Consider the following 19,236-nt stretch of genomic DNA (forward strand, 5'->3'; position numbering starts at 1 on the left):
TACTCTTGCACTTTTGATATATTTTTTTTAAAAAAATGGTTATGACAATATTTAAGCTGTCTAATAGATCTCTGTTATGATCCGGAACCATGGAAGACCACCACAAATCATTGGCAAAAGGTGACAAGAGCATTGGCAACTAATCTGGCCGCCATCCCCTTACTAACCATCACAACTAGAAGTAGCCGAGGGGTGAACTAACATCCTGTGCACCGCGAACCCAGCCGGAGAACTAACTATCCTAAAGGTAGGAAAGATGAATAACTCTCTGCCTCAGAAAATAGACAAGAATAGCAAGCCCCCCACATTCAAAGACTGCGGTTATATAGGAAAAACACAATACACAGGTAGATGACAGGATTAGCAAAAGGTGAGGCTCCCGCTGACTGACTAAAATAGGAAAAGGACAGGAAAGGGACTGATGGTGGCCAGAGAAAAACCCTGCAAAATACCAACTTCGCGATAGTACAAAAAGGCCCTCAAATCGCACGATCTGAACTCCATCCTATACCAGGTGCCCTTGTCATACCAATGAACAGAAAACAAGAATCATAACAAAGTCAACAAGCCACAAACACATGGACCCAAAGGAGCTATACTCCACACAGAACTGCAGGGAGTTCCTCAACAATCCACTGAGGGGGAAAATCCCTGCAAGCAAATAAACTGAAACCAACCAGAGCAAATGACAAATCCAGATAAACAAAAGAACCAGACAATAAATAAAGAGCAAGCACTTATCTGGGGAAGATGTGGTGTAGAGCAGGATTAAGCAGGCTGGAGATACCAAGAACAACTGACATCTGGCAACAGCCTGCAATCAGACCAGGATTTAAATAAGCAGAGAGTTAGCAAAGGAAACACCCACTGCACAACACACCTGGTCCAAGTCCAAACCATTCCTGGCCACCAGAGGGAGCCTCCCAGCAGCCAAAACATAACTAACATTCACAACAGATCTCCTGCAGCTAAAGAGCCACATAATAGAGCACTCAGACTGAATTATTTGTTGTCCAATCTTCAGCCAATATGGAGCTCAGTTGTCGGACAGACTGTTTTTGCATTTCATGTAAAAGCAAGGTACTGTTGATCAATTTGAGAATATATCATCTTCATTTCATTGTTCATGAGTTGTGGACAAGTTTTAAAAAATTAATTAGACATAAAACAAAGACACATTCAGATGTACTGACTTTTTTTTATTCAGCCTTATAAAAAAAACTATTTCTGGGGTTAATTTGCAAATACATGATGTGTGAAATTAACTTGATTATGGAGTCATCAACTAGGATTCCTCATCCTTGACACGCTTCCCATCTATGAAATGTAAAAGTAGATATTATAATTTGTTATGTAGGTTGTTCTACATTGAATGGTTAAAGGGAACCTGTCATCTTATACATGCAGTGTGATCTGTGAACAGAACAGTATAGAGAAGGACAAGAGGGGAAATATGATATATAGGTTTGTTGGAAAAAAAAATCCAGTGGGCAGTCCTACTGAATGATTGACAGTTACCTCTGCATGCAGTCATTCAGGGCAGACTCCAATTACTGAATAGGACCGCCCACCCATACAGAACATCATGATTATAAGGAGTAAAATGTAATTTTTACAAAAACGTTTCTCACAAAAATGTATATCGATCTGATCCACTCCTCCTAATCTATAACATTTTGGCTGCAGATTACATACCATTTTCAACATTAATTTTTTGCCAAAATCTAAGGTGAAAGTGCGACACTTTATCCAATAATATAGGGCTCAATAATTATTCTTCCTTTTCAAGGTACCAATATTCATATATTTGGTTTTCTTGCATTTTTTAGTTTAGCATGAAAAGACAGAGCAGAGGAAATACCATACACTGAAACAACAGGTCCTGTGCAATTCCATCCAGCAAAAAAAAAAAAAGTGATGAATACCCATTAGTGTATGTGCATATTGCATCTCTTTCAGGAAGATTACTCCTGGGATATGCTTGAAAAATTTGCTCAAAAGTGCCTAATGAAATTAACATAATTTCAGTTTGTGTCACTTCTTTTAACAGCTTTAGGGTTCCCAAACTAAAAAGGTTTGAAAGAAATGACTTGCTCAATCTTGGGGTGGCTTCTGCTTGGAAGATGCTCCCTCTTCCTGCTTAACAGTACAGAGCAAGAGCAGCCATAAGAATAGCTGGAAGTGATATCACCTCAGGTTACCGACCAATGCCCGGGAAAACTCAGTGGCTACACCAGCGTGTAAAAGACTGTGTACACATAGTCTTAGAACTCATTGGAGAGAAAAGACTAGATTCCAAATTGATGTACAAAAACAATTAACTGAAAGACAAGAAAGTCATCTTAAAGTTGTAAAATTGTTTTATTGATACAAATATACATATAGATAAAACCCCCACGACCTGTAATATAAGTGAATATTTATGTTAGCGCATTGTCAAAAAGTTTTTTCCTCTATTTACAGGTTAGTCCTTTCCTTTCAAAAATGATATAATAAAGCAAAATCAAAATATTGAGGACGGCATCTCAGACTCCCAGACTGACTAAATCAAATTATTTGCTGCATCTGTCTTTTTATATCATTAGAAAGCTTCTGAGTTTACTGTCTTCGAGGGGGTTTCAGTGCTTGTGCTTTTTCTTAAGTGCATGGAATCATTAGTTTTATATACAAGCACATGGCGGAGAAAAATCCTACCAGAGGATGTAAAAAGTGTATCCAATCATCATATATATATTTATATATGTACGTAAAGAGAGATTTTATTATATATTTATATATATATATAGGTATTTACCATTTATACAAATAATGTGTCATTAGTGTGCTCTGTTAATTACAATGTGCAACAGCTTACATACATAGAAGACATGATACTGCTGACAGTTGTACCCTCTTAATTTACAAGTACTTGCTAAACAGTGAAGGTCGATTCAACCATTGCTTTGGGGAGTGTGGACCATTTGAAAAATTCGAGGACAACGACATAGAAAAATGACGTGTATACAACTGGTCATAAAAGAAATCATACTAAATTAACATTGAAAGTAAAAGAAATTCCAGGTAAATCGTACAAAACGTCTAAGATGCTTAGATAAAAACAAATTCTTTGTCGGCCTCCTCTCCAGAGTCACTGGATTTGCTGCGTTGGTGAGAATCTTTACTTGACGACCTTGACTTTAGTTCTTGTCCATCTGGAGACTGGCTGTGATTCTTTTTTGGTGAGGAGTCAGATGGAGTGGTAGGTCGTACGGCTAAAAAAAAAAAAAAAAAGAGAGCAAGCATTATTAGTAAAGCGCGGTGATATTCTATTGTAGGTCAAATGCCAGACAAGAATATTGTAAGAATCTAAACATAGCAGCTTTAACTATCTCAACACAACGGGAGAGTAAATGAGTAAGGCCATATATATGAACACAAGGTGAGGTTACAATGCCAGCTCCCAGCAGGATGTACAGGCGAAGGCTACATAGCAACAAGCACTACATTTATACATGCTCAGAATTTATACAATGGTCACAAGGTCTTTCATTGTTTCCCTGTAGGGAGAAAAAGTGGCAAACTACAGTGGACTTTAACCCTGGTAAAATCGAGGGGCACACACAAAAATAAGACTTATGGAAAGGTGCCACGGGCACGTTTACGTGTAGTGCGCCATGTTGGCTACCAGTCTATTTGTCGTACCCATGTTATTAGATCAGATTATCTTCCTAGCTGCTCAGTAACTACTAGTGATGAGCGAATACTTGAAGAAATCTTGAAGATTTCCCAAAGAAATGCTTGAGTTCGCCATTGACTGGCATAGGTTTGTTATTCATGATGAACACTGTAATAAATAGTTTTAGGTATTCAGTACAAATAACCCAAGCCTGAATATTTAGTATTCACTCATCACAAGTAATTACTGCTCATAGGTAATGTAGTGAGGTACATAGCTCGGCCCTAATGGAAATACACACACATCTGCTTTATTGAGTCTATATCTCTGCAGGGAACACTCGGTGGCAATGCTGAGCATATAGCACCACCAAGTGTCTGCAATGATTATATCAAGTTAAGGAAGCACTATCACTTTATTAAAGGTGCGTTTACACTACACGATTGCTGTAGTTAAATAACCGCTGATGAGCTACTTCCAAGGCAATTTTTAATAGACGAACGCACTTCCATTGTGCACAAAACAATCCCGCATAGACCACCATTGTTCTCAGCAGCACAGGATTACACAGGGTGATGTGCATGATGATAATGATTTTTAAGCAGGCTTACAAAAAACTTTTATACTAAACAATTAGGCCATTCATGGTAATCGACCAGTGTAAATGCATCTGACCTCCCTGGTGCCTGGGGTGGTGAGCCTTCACTGTTATTTTGCCATAAAGGGCAAACACCTGACTAAATTGACTTTATAGAAAGTAAGGGCACATTTACACAAGTCGACTGCGGCCATTAAATATCCAACAATCGGATGTATGCAGGTCAAGCCCTGGCCAGTTAATGACTTGTTTAGATAACTGCCAAGCATTCAATCATTCTGTGCACATGGGACTTTATATTATTGGCAGAATGTGGCCTCTTTACACAGGACGATGTGCTACCAATAACAATGCTTTTTAAGCTGCATTCACAGATCCATGTTTCAGTCTATGACTTAAGGACAGCAGCAGGTGTCTGACCCAAACTTAAAAGTCTCATAGGTACATATGAGGCTGGCAAGTTCAGTCCTGGAGATCAGCGGCCAGTTTGTGCACATGGAAGTGTGAATCCAGTCTGAAATGGGTTGTCGCTTTCAGTATTTGTTAGTCACCGGCTGTAGATTCTATACTCGCCTCCCCTGGGTCCACCGGTGAGTCTTGCTGCTGCTCCTGGTTCTTAGGTTTGGCAGTGAAACACTGAGCCCAGCGATTCTGCATGAGAGGTTCTGCCTACAATGGGAATGCCCTGCTCACAGCCGCTGAATTCACAGATTAGCTATGACCGCGGTGCGGATGGCAAATCGACAGTGCGATAGCAGTAGTAAGACTCACCGGTGGATCCAGAGAAGAAGAGTACAGCACAGTTTATATATTTAGAATAACCCGCAGCTGAGAATTAATATTTACTGAAAAAGAACAAAATCTTTAAACTTGCGTAAAAAAAAAAAAAAAAAAAATCACACCTGAAGACCAAGTTTTTTTTCTCATTCTATGGGTGTTTATCATCCTGTCTAAAGATGATGACAAATCAGGAACAAGTGGTTTCAGAAACGCATGCTCCCTGATTAAGGACCAATTTAAATGGGCATTAAGTATGTCTTTACTGTTGCGTTGGACACAGAAAATAGTTACACCATTAATTATCAATCACATGATTAAATCTAATTAAGGACACTAAAAATGAAATATATGGCAGTGTCCCTTTGATTGAACATATATTCACCCACAGTAGTTTTAACCATACCTTCATCTGCATGTGGCCGGGAAGAAGGCTGCGGGCTGCTTGGTCCATCTCTGTCTTTCTCTGATGGAGCCCTTTTCATCACAGAAGGAAGGATTGTGGTTTTGGGGGAGCAGGGCCCAGATGGGGAATCTGGGATGTCTTCTGTATCATTAAAAAGAAAAAAAAAATTCAATATCGAAAGAGAGCGTTATATATTCACACACACAGCATGCAATTTGTCTGATTAGTTTTCATAACAATTTAGTGTTAATGCAGTTTGCCACTATAAAACTTGGTGCGCCATCATGGCGAAAAAAGTATTGTTCATAACCAAAATTGCGCCTGGGAGTTGTAGCTGTTACAGAAGGTTTAGATACTTAAACAGTCATAGCCAAAAGTTCTGAAACTGACAAAAAACGTTGGTTTTCACAAAATTTATACCTAGTGATGAGCGAGCACTAAAATGCTGGAGTCTTTGGAAAGCTTGAGCATTTTTCTGGAAAACCACAACAGGAGGTTGAGGGGGGAAGGGGGGGGGGAGAGGTAAGAAAAAAAATCGCTGAAATTGATGCAACCAACACTTGCATCAATTGCATGGAAGGGGAACAGCATGGGGCAGATGCCTGGACCCATCCCTGACTCTTAGGTTCCTGCTCTAAACAAAGTTGTCAGAGTATTACTTCACTTTTATGGACTTCTCTGGGCATGTGGTGTGTGTGACATGCTCAGATACATCCTGCTTAATTTATGAAGGAGGGACTCTGAACCTCACAATGTCTATGCGGATAATGCAATAACTGATGGAAGAGGGACTCCAATACACCCTGTCTTAGGCCCCTTCACTCGTAGGTGATTCCAGTAAGTGTGGTGTTTGTTTACACACGTACTGGAGACACTTTCACAGTCAGTGATACTCAAAATAGCTGTTTATTTTCACACCTCTGTATTTTCACAGGTACCTTGTGTCCCTGTAAACCACACTTGTGTCCCTGTGATCCACATGGGAACATGTCTGCTTTTTTACTGTCAGAACTGATGAAAAGGGTCTATAGAAGTCTATAGCTCAGTGAAAAAATGAAATGTTTTCAAAGAATTACATGCATTCAAAAAAATTACTGGCTTTTAAGTGTTAAAGATGTGTAAAGATGACAGAGATTTTATAGTTATTAACTAAATAAATAAATAATTAAAATAAAAAAAAACCCCAAAACTACATAGGGTCTCCATCATTTGTGATAACCAGCAAAGGTAAAGCAGACAGTTGTGGGCTCATAACAGGATGAGAAGATCCATGGTTATTGGGCTCTTCTCAGCCTAAAAATACCAGCCCGCAGCCACCCCAGAAGTAGAGCTTCAAATAAGATACGCCAATTATGGCACTTCGCCTCAGCTCTTCCCGACTGCCCTGGTACGTTCGCAATCTGGGTAATGGTTCATAGGGTTCATGTCAGCTGTGTAGTGTCAGCTGGCATCAAATGATGGTGTTAGCAATGGAGTGGCATCTTCCAGACACATCCATTAGTAACACAGTAATCACCCCCAAAAAAGACAGACACACACACACACATACAAGAAAAAAAAAATAATATTTTTCAATAAAACACTTCATAAACAAGGCAAAGTTTTGGATGTGTTTATTGAAATAGATTTTTTTTGCTTGGGTCTTTTTTTTTTTTTTTTTTATTACTGGGTTAGCAGTGGGGGTGTCTAACAAACACCTCTCCATTACCAACACCAGGGTTTGATGCCAGCGGACATCAATCCCATAAGCCATTACCACAAGGGCAATCAGGAAGAACCTAGGCGAAGCACCAGAATTGGCGTATCTTATGTGATGCACCACTTCTGGTGAAGCTGCAGGCAGGGAAAACACCTAGTTTAAGGATTTTGCATGCGAATGTGTCTACAGTACATATGAAAACAAACACCACACATACTGGAAACATGAAACATGGATGTATGAATGAGGCTGTAGATCAACTCTACCTGAACTGAGTGCTAAGCATTGCATCATCGGGACTTGTATAGCACCTGATGACGCGATGCAGCCGGTTAATCACAATAATGCCAGTAGTTAACATGGCTACGGCATTACTGTGCATGGCAGACAATCCCCGCATATTGATTGGCTGTCTAACAGCCGCAAAACATGTGGGGTGGGGACTCTAGCATGGCACTTGAGCACCCGCAATTATCGGGTAACAAATGTATCCGAACACCCTAAAGCTCAATCGAGTATCAACCAGTGGTTAGCAACCTCTCTCATTGCTATTAATAGCTTTATTTTTTATAGTGGCAATATCCATTAGCACTAGATTGTTCTGAAGAGTGATCAGATGAATTGCAGTCATTCCGTGCCATGAAAATTAACAATATGTAAATAAAACAAAAAAACATTTTGATTTTCAGCCTTGGTACGATATGACTTGCGTACATCATTTCCGTTATTCACACTTTCTCCTTGGTGAATGAGAAGATGAGAAAAAGGCATCTGCTACCACTATCATGCTGACTGAATTAGAAGAGCAGACCGGTTGATTTAAAAGGGGGCTGGTGCTCAAAATCATTGTCTTCTTGCATCAACCATGGTCACCTCCAATTAAAGAAGTGTGGTTATCATTGCCTGGTATCAAATAGGACTTCACAGACAGGAACCTTGATGCTTGTAAGATTGTTCCTAAATTCCCCATTTATTGTATCATCAAAAACTTCAAAGAGGGTTGGAATTGCTATGAAGAGGCTTCAGAGCACCTCAAAAAAGTATAGCAAGTCCCAGGACTATGTGCCAAAGAGAATTCAGCTACAGGATCGGTAAAACATCAGTGCAGAGCTTGCTGAGGAGTGACATCAAGCAGATGTCAGTGCATCTGTACGCATAGTGGGGCAAATGCCTTCGGAGCTTGACCTTGTGTCAGGAACAGAAGCAAAAGAAGCCACATCTCTCAAAGGAAAATATAAAGGATACACTAACATTCTGCAGGAAGTATAGGTATTGGACTGCAGAGGACTGGGGTTGTTATTTTCTCTGATGAAACCCCTTTCAGAGATCTGGAAAAATGATTATCCAGAGAAGAAAATGAGTGCTATCATGAGCCCTGTGTCATGCCAACAGTAAAGAAGCCTGAAACCATTCATGTGTGGATTGCTTTTCATCCAAGGAAGTGGGCTCACTCACAATTTGTGTAAGAAGACTGCCATGAATATAGAATGGTATCTAATTCTAAACATCCTCAAGAGCAACTTCTCCCAGGTGCGATTTGGTGATGAACAATATTTTTTTCAGTATGATGGAGCACCAAGTCACATGGCAAAAGTATTAACCAAAAGACTCAGTGAACAGAAAACTGTGGCATTTTGGGTTCATGGCCTGGAAATTCTCATACAAAAATCCCATTGAGAACCTGTGGTTAATTTTAAATGGGTGAACAAACAAAAAACATAGAAATGGTGATGAACTTGAAGCAATAATTAGGCAAGAAAATGTGGTCATCAGTTAGGTTTAGCCCAGAAATAAAGATGAGCAGACTCGCAGATAACAGTTACCGGCGGGTCCGTGGTTTTTTTTTTTTTTTTAAATTCGGTTCCGGTCTGGAATACGGCCCCCATATAAGTCTATGGGTATCAGAATCTGGAGATTAAAAATCTTGGTAGAAGAGATAGTGGAATAGGAGCAAGAGTGCTGTACTTACCGAGCCTCCGTCATGGAGGTACACTGCTTCTAGGTCGCTCCCTCACTTCCGGAGTCGATAATTAACCCTCATTGAATATTCACTGCTTTCCCCGACCACCAATGCCATTAAGTGGTTCCAGTCAGACGCGCCCCCAGCTTGTGTGACAGCGTGTCTGACCAATCACAGACCCGGTCTGTGGGTCCATAGAATACAGTAAAAATAAATAAGTCAATTGGTGTAGGGTCCCCGCATATTATGATACCCAGCACAGGAAGCATACAGCTAAAGGCTGCGACCCCCAGCCTTGTGCTCATCTTGACTGTGTTTCAAAATGGAACCACATGTGGATTTTTAAAAAATTATTTAAATATACAGTGCCTACAAGTAGTATTCAACCCCCTGCAGATTTAGCAGGTTTGATAAGATGCAAATAAGTTAGAGCCTGCAAACTTCAAACAAGAGCAGGATTTATTAACAGATGCATAAATCTTACAAACCAACAAGTTATGTTGCTCAGTTAAATTTTAATAAATTTTCAACATAAAAGTGTGGGTCAATTATTATTCAACCCCTAGGTTTAATATTTTGTGGAATAACCCTTGTTTGCAATTACAGCTAATAATCGTCTTTTATAAGACCTGATCAGGCCGGCACAGGTCTCTGGAGTTATCTTGGCCCACTCCTCCATGCAGATCTTCTCCAAGTTATCTAGGTTCTTTGGGTGTCTCATGTGGACTTTAATCTTGAGCTCCTTCCACAAGTTTTCAATTGGGTTAAGGTCAGGAGACTGACTAGGCCACTGCAACACCTTAATTTTTCCCCTTTTGAACCAGGCCTTGGTTTTCTTGGCTGTGTGCTTTGGGTCGTTGTCTTGTTGGAAGATGAAATGACGACCCATCTTAAGATCCTTGATAGAGGAGCGGAGGTTCTTTGCCAAAATCTCCAGGTAGGCCGTGCTATCCATCTTCCCATGGATGCGGACCAGATGGCCAGGCCCCTTGGCTGAGAAACAGCCCCACAGCATGATGCTGCCACCACAATGCTTGACTGTAGGGATGGTATTCTTGGGGTCGTATGCAGTGCCATCCAGTCTCCAAACGTCACGTGTGTGGTTGGCACCAAAGATCTCGATCTTGGTCTCATCAGACCAGAGAACCTTGAACCAGTCTGTCTCAGAGTCCTCCAAGTGATCATGAGCAAACTGTAGACAAGCCTTGACATGACGCTTTGAAAGTAAAGGTACCTTACGGGCTCGTCTGGAACGGAGACCACTGCGGTGGAGTACGTTTCTTATGGTATTGACTGAAACCAATGTCCCCACTGCCATGAGATCTTCCCAGAGCTCCTTCCTTGTTGTCCTTGGGTTAGCCTTGACTCTTCGGACAAGCCTGGCCTCGGCACGGGTGGAAACTTTCAAAGGCTGTCCAGGCCGTGGAAGGCTAACAGTAGTTCCATAAGCCTTCCACTTCCGGATGATGCTCCCAACAGTGGAGACAGGTAGGCTCAACTCCTTTGAAAGGGTTTTGTACCCCTTGCCAGCCTTGTGACCCTCCACGATCTTGTCTCTGATGGCCTTGGAATGCTCCTTTGTCTTCCCCATGTTGACCAAGTATGAGTGCTGTTCACAAGTTTGGGGAGGGTCTTAATTAGTCAGAAAAGGCTGGAAAAAGAGATAATTAATCCAAACATGTGAAGCTCATTGTTCTTTGTGCCTGAAATACTTCTTAATACTTTAGGGGAACCAAACAGAATTCTTGTGGTTTGAGGGGTTGAATAATAAATGACCCTCTGAATAAACTTTTCACAATTTAAAAAAAAATAAAAAAAGAAATAACATTCTTTTTTGCTGCAGTGCATTTCACACTTCCAGGCTGATCTACAGTCCAAATGTCACAATGCCAAGTTAATTCCGAATGTGTAAACCTGCTAAATCTGCAGAGGGTTGAATACTACTTGTAGGCACTGTATAATTAAAAAAAACCCCAACAAACAGAGTGCGCCCCCCCCACACCAATTTTGATACTCCGCCAAGATAAAGTCCGACAGCTGGGGCCTGGTATTCTCACACTGGGGAGGTCCATGCTTATTGGACCACGCCCAACCTAAAAATAGCAACCTGCAGCTGCCCCAGAATTGTTGCATCCATTAGATGCGACAAGCCAGGCGCTTTACCCAGCTCTTCCCGATTTCCCTGTTGCCTTGGCAATCAGGGTAATAAGGAGTTAGTGGCAGTCAATAGAAGCCACTAAGTCCTGGATTGGTACTGGCAGGCATTTATGAGACACCCCCATCACAAATCTGTAAGTGAAAGTAAATAAACAAAAACACTGAAAAAATCCTTTATTTGGAATACAATACAAAAAAACACCCTCTTTCACCACTTTATTAAGCCCCAAAACACTCCTGCGGGTCCGAGGTAATCCACATGAGGGCCCACGATGATTATGCTCTGCTACATCACAGCAAGTAGACATAGAGCATAAATGCCTGCTGTGAGTGCAGACAGAGAAGGACTGAGCCGCAATCAGCAGTGACATCACTCAGATTATTTGCGGTTTACAGTGGGATGTTCACATGGTCCTCCACCAGTGTCCGCAGGTAACCTGACCTCAATGGACCTCAGGCGATACCACTAAAACTCTGAACTCACCTGCATACCCTTGCAGAAAACTGCAGTTTTTTTGCCAAAAGATACAGATTAGCGCTGAAATGTTCACACCATATTACTGCACCCAATTTACATCTCCTGGCAAAAAAACGTATTAAAAAAAACCCAAAACACGTTTTTGCCAGGAGGTGTAGATTGGGTGCATAAATATGGTATAACAAGGTCAGCAAATTTGCATCTCTTGGCCCAAAAATGTAAAAAAATGTTTTTTATGCCAGGAGGTGCAAATTTGGTGCTGAAAATGTCTGCACCAGATTTCAGCACCTCCTGGTAGAAAATGAGCAATTAAATCCATCAGGTTTTTGTGGTCATCATAAGTGGGAACATTCAGCTGTGACCGCAAATCACCTGAGTGACGTCCCCGCTGATCGCGGCTCAGTCTCTGTCTGCAGTCACAGCGGACAGTCATGCTCTATGGCTGCGCTCTGTGACTCAGATGTAGCAGATCCAGGATCGTCGTGGGACCTCGTGTGGATTACCTCGGACCTGCAGGTGTGTTTTGGGGGTTAATAAAGTGGTGAAAGAGGGTGATTTTGTATGATATTCCAAATAAAGGCTGGGTATTAAAATTGGAGGGACCGTACTTAGTTTTTTTAAAGTAATAATAAAAAAAAAAAATAAAAATCTGCAGTTCCTTTTATTTTGATACACAGCCAAGATAAACGCAGGGATGGAGGCTGCAGCCTAGAGCCGTGGGCTTTATCTGTGCTGGGTATCATAACATGGGGGGACCCTATGACAATTTATTTTTTTATTTATTTATATTTATACCACGATACTGACCCGCAGACAGTGCCTGTGATTGGTTGAAGTCAGATGCTGTCACTCAGGCTGGGGGCGCGTCTGACTGCAACCAATCTCAGATGCCAGGCCGGCTGGTGGGCGGCAAAGCAGTGCATATGTATGAGCCTAATAAGCTGCCCAGTAAGTGAAGGAGAGGCCACGGGAGCAGTGTACAGCCGCAACGGAGCCTTGGGAAGTATGAAGCGCTCTCTTCAATCTTATTTTCTTTATTTTTTTTTTTAATTTATCGAGTGCCAAATCGGGATCAAACACCCAGAATCTTTGGCCAGGCACCCAGGTACCTTTGAAACCGCGAAGATCCGGACTTTTACAGTCCGGATCCGTCCATCGCTACCCAGAAGCTGACATACAGCATGCCAAAGTGAATTGTAGATTCTACCCTTTTCCTGCTAGCAACTATAGGAAAAGGCATAGAGTAAATGGTTGAGGAAGAAAAGGTGCCTGAAAGTGTAGGAGGAATTAATCATGCTATGCTTGAATTTTAGATTACAAGAGGGACTCATACTTTATGGTTGGACTTCAGAAAGGCAGATAGATTTTAGTGGACTCAGAAAGAAGGTAGGAAAGGTCCAATTGCTGGATGTTCTGGAGAGCAGAAATGTCCAAGAAGGATGGGAGATTTTATCAAATGATATTCTCACTGCACAATCAGTAACAATCCCTAAAAGATGGAATTGGAAGCATTTAAAAGAGACCAGGTTGGATGAACACAGAGCTTAAAAACTTGCTAAAAATGAAAAACAAACTTATATCAAATGAAAAATATAATGCTGTCTGTAGGAACTGAAGAGCAAGAGTTAGAACAGCTAATGCCAGTAATGAAGTGAGGCTTGCAAGGGAGACCAAAAGCAATAACAAAACCCAACAAATAGTTTTAGAGGCTGGTATATCAAAAGCAAAATAAATATCAAAAATGCTATAGGATTTTTACAGGATGAAAAGAGTGAGGTGGTCAAAAAAGATGTTGAGAAAGACGTACTTTTAAATTCCTATTTTGCATTTGTGTTTTCTAAGACAGCAAATGAAACATCAACTCATCTTCTCTGCGCTAGCAATAGAATAAAAGAATCCCCACCATCTATAAACAGAGATGGTGAGGGAATATTTAGCCAATTTAAATTAGTTTAAAGTTTCCGGTTCAGATGAATTACATCGTAGGTACTGAAAGAGATAGCAGACGAATTTGCAAAACCACTAGGTAAAATCTTTGAAAATTCCTGGAGAACAGAAGTCCCAGAAGATTGGAGAAGGGCAAATGTTGTCCCTATCGTCAAAAAAGGAAAGAAGACAGAACCAGGAAATTTCAGGCCAGTGAGCCTTAGGGGTACTTCTCACATAGTGAGATCGCTAGGATCGCTGCTGAGTCACGGTTTTTGTGACGCACCAGTGACCTCATTAGCGATCTCGCTGTGTGTGACACTGAGCAGCGATCTGGCCCCTGCTGTGAGATCGCTGCTCGTTACACACAGTGCTGGTTCATTTTTTGGACGTTGCTCTCCCGCTGTGAAGCACACATCGCTGTGTTTGACAGCGAGAGAGCAACGATCTGAATGTGCAGGGAACAGGGAGCCGGCATCTGGCAGCCTGCAGTAACCTGTAACCAAGGTAAATATCGGGTAACCAAGCAAAGCCCTTTGCTTGGTTACCCGATATTTACCTTGGTTACTAGCGTCCGCCGTTCTTAGGCTGCCAGTGCCGGCTCCCTGCTCACGTAGCCAGAGTACACACCGGGTAAATAAGCAAAGCGCTTTGCTTATTAACCCGATGTGTACTCTGGCTAGGAGTGCAGGGAGCCAGCGCTAAGCGGTGTGCGCTGGTAACCAAGGTAAATATCGGGTAACCAAGCGCTTGGTTACCCGATATTTACCTTCGTTACCAAGTGCAGCATCGCTTCCACGCGTCGCTGGGCGCTGGTCACTGGTGAGATCTGTCTGACAGCTCACCAGCGACCATGTAGCGACGCACCAGCGATCCTGACCAGGTTAGATCGCTGGTGGGATCGCTGGAGTGTCGCTAAAGTGTGACGGTACCCTTACTTCTACACTAGCAAATATCTTTGAACAAATTATTAAACAGCATGTATACAAGTTCTGGATTAAGAATACAGTAATTAATAAGAGCCAGCATGGGTTTGTAGCAAACAAGTCATGGCAGACTAATTCATTTCTTTTTGTATGATGGAATCACAGGCTGGGTAGATCAGGGAAATGTGGTATATAGAGTATATCTGAACATCAGCAAAGTATTTGATAAAGCATTTGATAAAGTATCTCATACGATCCTTATAAAAATAAATGACCATGTATGTCACTGACAAGGCTACGGTTAGATAGATTCATAACTGGCTCAGTTATTGTAGTAAAAGAGTGGTAATAAATAGTAGCACATCCAATTGAAAGAGATTTTCAAATGAGGTACTACAAGGGTCTGTCTTGGCCCCAATGTTGTTCTACATTTTTATAAATTATCTAGATAAGGGAACTGTAGGTAAACTTTGCAGACTATGCAAAGCTAGGAGGGATTAATAACACTAGAGAAGGCAGAGAAAGGATTCAGAAGAATCTAGATAAGTTGGAACAATGGTCAGTGACTAATAGAATGCTATTTAACAGGGAGAAATGAAAAATTCTACATCTGGGCAAGAAAAACAAAAATAATATCTACAGAATGGGAGGAATAGAAGTAAGCAATAGCACAAGTGAAAGAGACTTGCGTATACTAATAGATCATAGACTGCACATGAGTCAACAGTGTAATGCAGCAGGAAAAAGGCATCGAGTTCTGGGATGTATTAAGAGAAGCATAAAGTCTAAATCATATGAAGTAATTATTCCCCTTTTATGCCTCTTTTGGTTAGACCTCATCTTTAATGTCACATCCAGTTCTGGGAACCACTTTTTTTTTTAAAAAAAACACATCGGAAAAACTGGAGCAAGTTCAGAGACGTGCTACCAGGATAGTGAGTGGATTGGAAACTATGTCCTACGAGGAACAGTTAAAGGATTAGGGAATGTTTAGCTTGCAAAAAAAGAAGGCTAAGGCTATGTGCGCACAGTGCGTTTTTCTCGGCGTTTTTGCGCGTTTTTCGGGTGCGTTTTTGGCCTCAAAACTGCATGACTTTGCTTCCCCAGCAAAGTCTATGAGTTTTCATTTTTGCTGTCCCCACACAGCGTTTTTTTTCAGCTGCGTTTTTGTGGTGACCACAAAAACGCAGCATGTCAATTATTCCCACGTTTTTCACTGCGCTTTTCATCCATTGAGTTCAATGGGATGTTGAAAGACGCAATGAGAAACGCAAATAGCTGCGTTTTGAAGACCAAAAACGCAGCTATAAACGCAGGAGGTGGGTAGTAAAGTGACGTGTAGAGGAAGAGGATTCCTTCTGTCAGTATATACAGAAGCGTGAATCCTCCCGGTACCGTCACTGCCGCGTCCACCTCCCGTCCTGTGCATGTATGCTGCCGTGCGGCGCCATGTACAGGCAGGAGGTGGAAGCGGCTGCGAAAACAAAAGTTAACAGTAGAAAAAAAAAAAAAAGTTATACTCACCTGTCTGCAGCCTCCCGGTGCCATGCCCGCTCCCATCTCCTCTCACGGTATCGCCACCCCCGCTCCGGCTGTGTGCAGACGGCCGGGAACCCTCCGATGGATGCAGGACCTGGCGATGGATCACCTGATGCAGTCACCTGACGCATCAGGTGATCGTAAGTATCGCGGTGACGCGGGCGCCCGGCCGGTATCAGCGGATGCGTCAGGAGACTTCATCCCTGATTACCGGCAGCTGCTGCAGCGATCGGACGGGATCAGACTCCCGCCCCATCGCTGCAGGAGCTGCCGGTAATCAGCACACAAGTGAGTATTATTTTTTTTATTTTTTTTTTGCACTGATGCATCAGCTGATTGTATAATCGGCTTTTATACAATCAGCTGATGTGTGATGGGATTCAGGCACTTGATCCTGACACATCATCTGATCGCTTTGCCTTCCAGCAAACCGATCAGATGATATTGGATCCGGATTGAACGGCGCGGGACCCTAACCCAGGATTACTGCGGAGGGGGGGGTTCTTTATTTCAATAAAGATGGAGTCACTAATTGTGTTGTGTTTTATTTCTAATAAAAATATTTTTCTGTGTTGTGTTTTTTTTTTATCTTTACTAGAAATTCATGGTGGCCATGTCTAATATTGGCGTGACACCATGAATTTCGGGCTTAGGGCTAGCTGATAATATACAGCTAGCCCTAACTCCATTATTACCTAGCTAGCCACCCGGCTTCAGGGCTGCTGGAAGAGTTGGATACAGCGCCAGAAGATGGCGCTTCTATGAAAGCGCCATTTTCTGGGGTGGCTGCGGGACTGCAATTCACAGCGGGGGTGCCCAGAAAGCATGGGCACCCTGCACTGTGGATTCCAATCCCCAGCTGCCTAGTTGTACCCGGCTGGACTCAAAAATTGGGCGAAGCTCACGTCATTTTTTTTTTAAATTATTTCATGAAATTCATGAAATAATTTAAAAAAAAAAGGGCTTCCCTATATTTTTGGTTCCCAGCCGGGTACAAATAGGCAGCTGGGGGTTGGGGGCAGCCCGTACCTGCCTGTTGTACCTGGCTAGTATACAAAAATATGGCGAAGCCCACGTCATTTTTTTTGTTTGGGGGGGCAAAGAAATCCTGCATACAGTCCTGGAAGGAGGATGCTGAGCCTTGTAGGTCTGCTCCCCCTGACTCTCCCTCAAGCATATAGTCCTGGATGGAGCATGCTGAGCCTTGTAGTTCTGCAGCTGCTGTCTGCTCTCCTGCATACACTATTGGATGGAATATGCTGAGCCTTGTAGTTCTGCAGCTGTCTGCTCTTCTGCATACACTAGTGGAGAATGAAGAACACATTGAAGAAGGAAATGACATCAGACCTTTTTTTTTTGTTCACTGATAAAAAACGCATAAAGACGCAGTGAGCAAAAACGCAGCAAAACGCAGCAAAAAAACGCACCAAATTGCGGCAAAACGCGTGCGTTTTTTGCCGCGTTTTTTCAACGCAGATGTGTTTTTGTGCGTTTTTAGCGGCCAAAAACGCACAAAAACGCAGCGTCAAAAAGACGCAGTGTGTGCACATGGCCTAAGAGACTTAATAGCGGTCTACAAATATCTGAAGGGATGACAGTGTAGAGGGATCATCCTTAATGCCATTTGCATATGGAAACACGAGAAGCAAGAATGAAACCGAAAGGAAAAAGATACAGAGTAGATATTAGAAAAAAAACTTTTTGACAGTGAGTGTGATCAATGAGTGGAATAGGCTACCACGAGAGGTGATGAGTTCTCCTTCAATGGAAGTGGTCAAACAGGCTGCACAGACATTTGTCTGAGATGATTTTGTGAAACCTTCATTGAGAGGGGGGTTGAACACGATAACTTTGAAGGTCCCTTCCAACTCTAACCAATTTCTACGCACCTCTCCACCAGTGTTGGCAACACTCTCCCCCCTCCCCCACTGCATCGAGCGGAGAATGTTTAGCTGGTTGTGTTCAGTGAAGCTTCTCACACTTTTTTGTATAAGACAAATTACACAGGACAAATAGAATAACAGTGGGTCTTCCCGCTTCAGGCCCAGGTATATGCCCTACCTTGATAATTGCTGACACCAACCTTGCTTTATAGGTGTATCTAATTGTATTAAATGTTTCCTTTTAAAACAGGCAAATTGCTTTTACCAGTACGGGAACCACTCCTGGGTTTCTGAGGTACCGAAGGACGAGCTGTTAGGACAGGCTTGGTTGACTGCAGAGGTGGTTTAGGACTAGTTGGTGTACTTGAAGAACTTTTGGAACGCACACTGCCTTCGGATTTGACTTCACCTTTTACATTTTTTTCCGGACAAGAATTTGTAGAATCACCTCTTGAGAATTTGGGAACTGAAAAAAATTAAAAAGATCTTGTTATATTTCTATAAGCACTAGCAAATGACATATTCGTCAGAACTATAGATGAAGAAGACTGACTGATAGAATAAAACCTTAACCTGAGAACATCATAACAAAAGGCTATTCTGCCTTTCGAAAGCCATGATGCATCTTGAATGATCTTGTGATTCTTTTGGCTGTGTGAGACTCTCTCAAGCATGCGAACAGTGAACATATGATGAGCTTGAAGGTAATGTACTGACTATTTTTTATAAGAGTATAATATTTATTAATTACACAATTTTTAAAATTTGCTAATAAACACCAGATTCCAACACATGGACAAAAAGAAAACAGGTTTCATTTTCTGATTGTAGTTTTTTAATTTATTTTTTGCACAGGATTTCACTGTGGGCCAGCTATCTAGTGCTGAAGTAGATGTCAGTGATGGGGGCTGGTTTCAGTCATCGTTCACTATGAACCAAGTAGTGACTGAAGCCACACGTGCCACCCCAGTGACTGAAAGCCCAAGGCTACCGTGAGGAATAAAGTTCATTTACTCCTGGCAGCAGGACTCTCAGTACAGGTGCCAGGTAGTTTAACAATGCTATTAACCTGCAGATAAACTCCATATCTGCAGGTAATAGCATTTTTTTACATAACATGTTCCCTTTAAGAAATTACTTTACAGACAAGTGTTAAATAAGACCACACAGTTCATATCCCACAATCTCAAAATTTTGTGTGTATGGTACTAATGACTATTCCGCTATGCTAT

At 41.8% G+C, this 19,236-nt stretch overlaps 1 protein-coding gene across 1 annotated transcript in view; it reads right to left on the reverse strand.

Moving 5' to 3' along the window:
- Positions 1-2,342: 2,342 nt before the first annotated feature.
- The window catches only part of CARMIL1 (capping protein regulator and myosin 1 linker 1), a 362,146-nt gene continuing 345,252 nt past the window's right edge, over positions 2,343-19,236 (reverse strand). The window contains exons 34-36 of the mRNA XM_075316069.1: positions 18,270-18,470; positions 5,437-5,577; positions 2,343-3,251 (exon numbers count right to left, since the gene is read on the reverse strand). Of these exons, the coding sequence (XP_075172184.1) occupies positions 3,088-3,251; positions 5,437-5,577; positions 18,270-18,470 (506 nt within the window). The 3' untranslated portion in view covers positions 2,343-3,087. The remainder of the gene's footprint in view (positions 3,252-5,436; positions 5,578-18,269; positions 18,471-19,236) is intronic.

This window comes from Anomaloglossus baeobatrachus, chromosome 6 (assembly GCF_048569485.1).
Source record: "Anomaloglossus baeobatrachus isolate aAnoBae1 chromosome 6, aAnoBae1.hap1, whole genome shotgun sequence".
NCBI lineage: Eukaryota > Metazoa > Chordata > Amphibia > Anura > Aromobatidae > Anomaloglossus > Anomaloglossus baeobatrachus.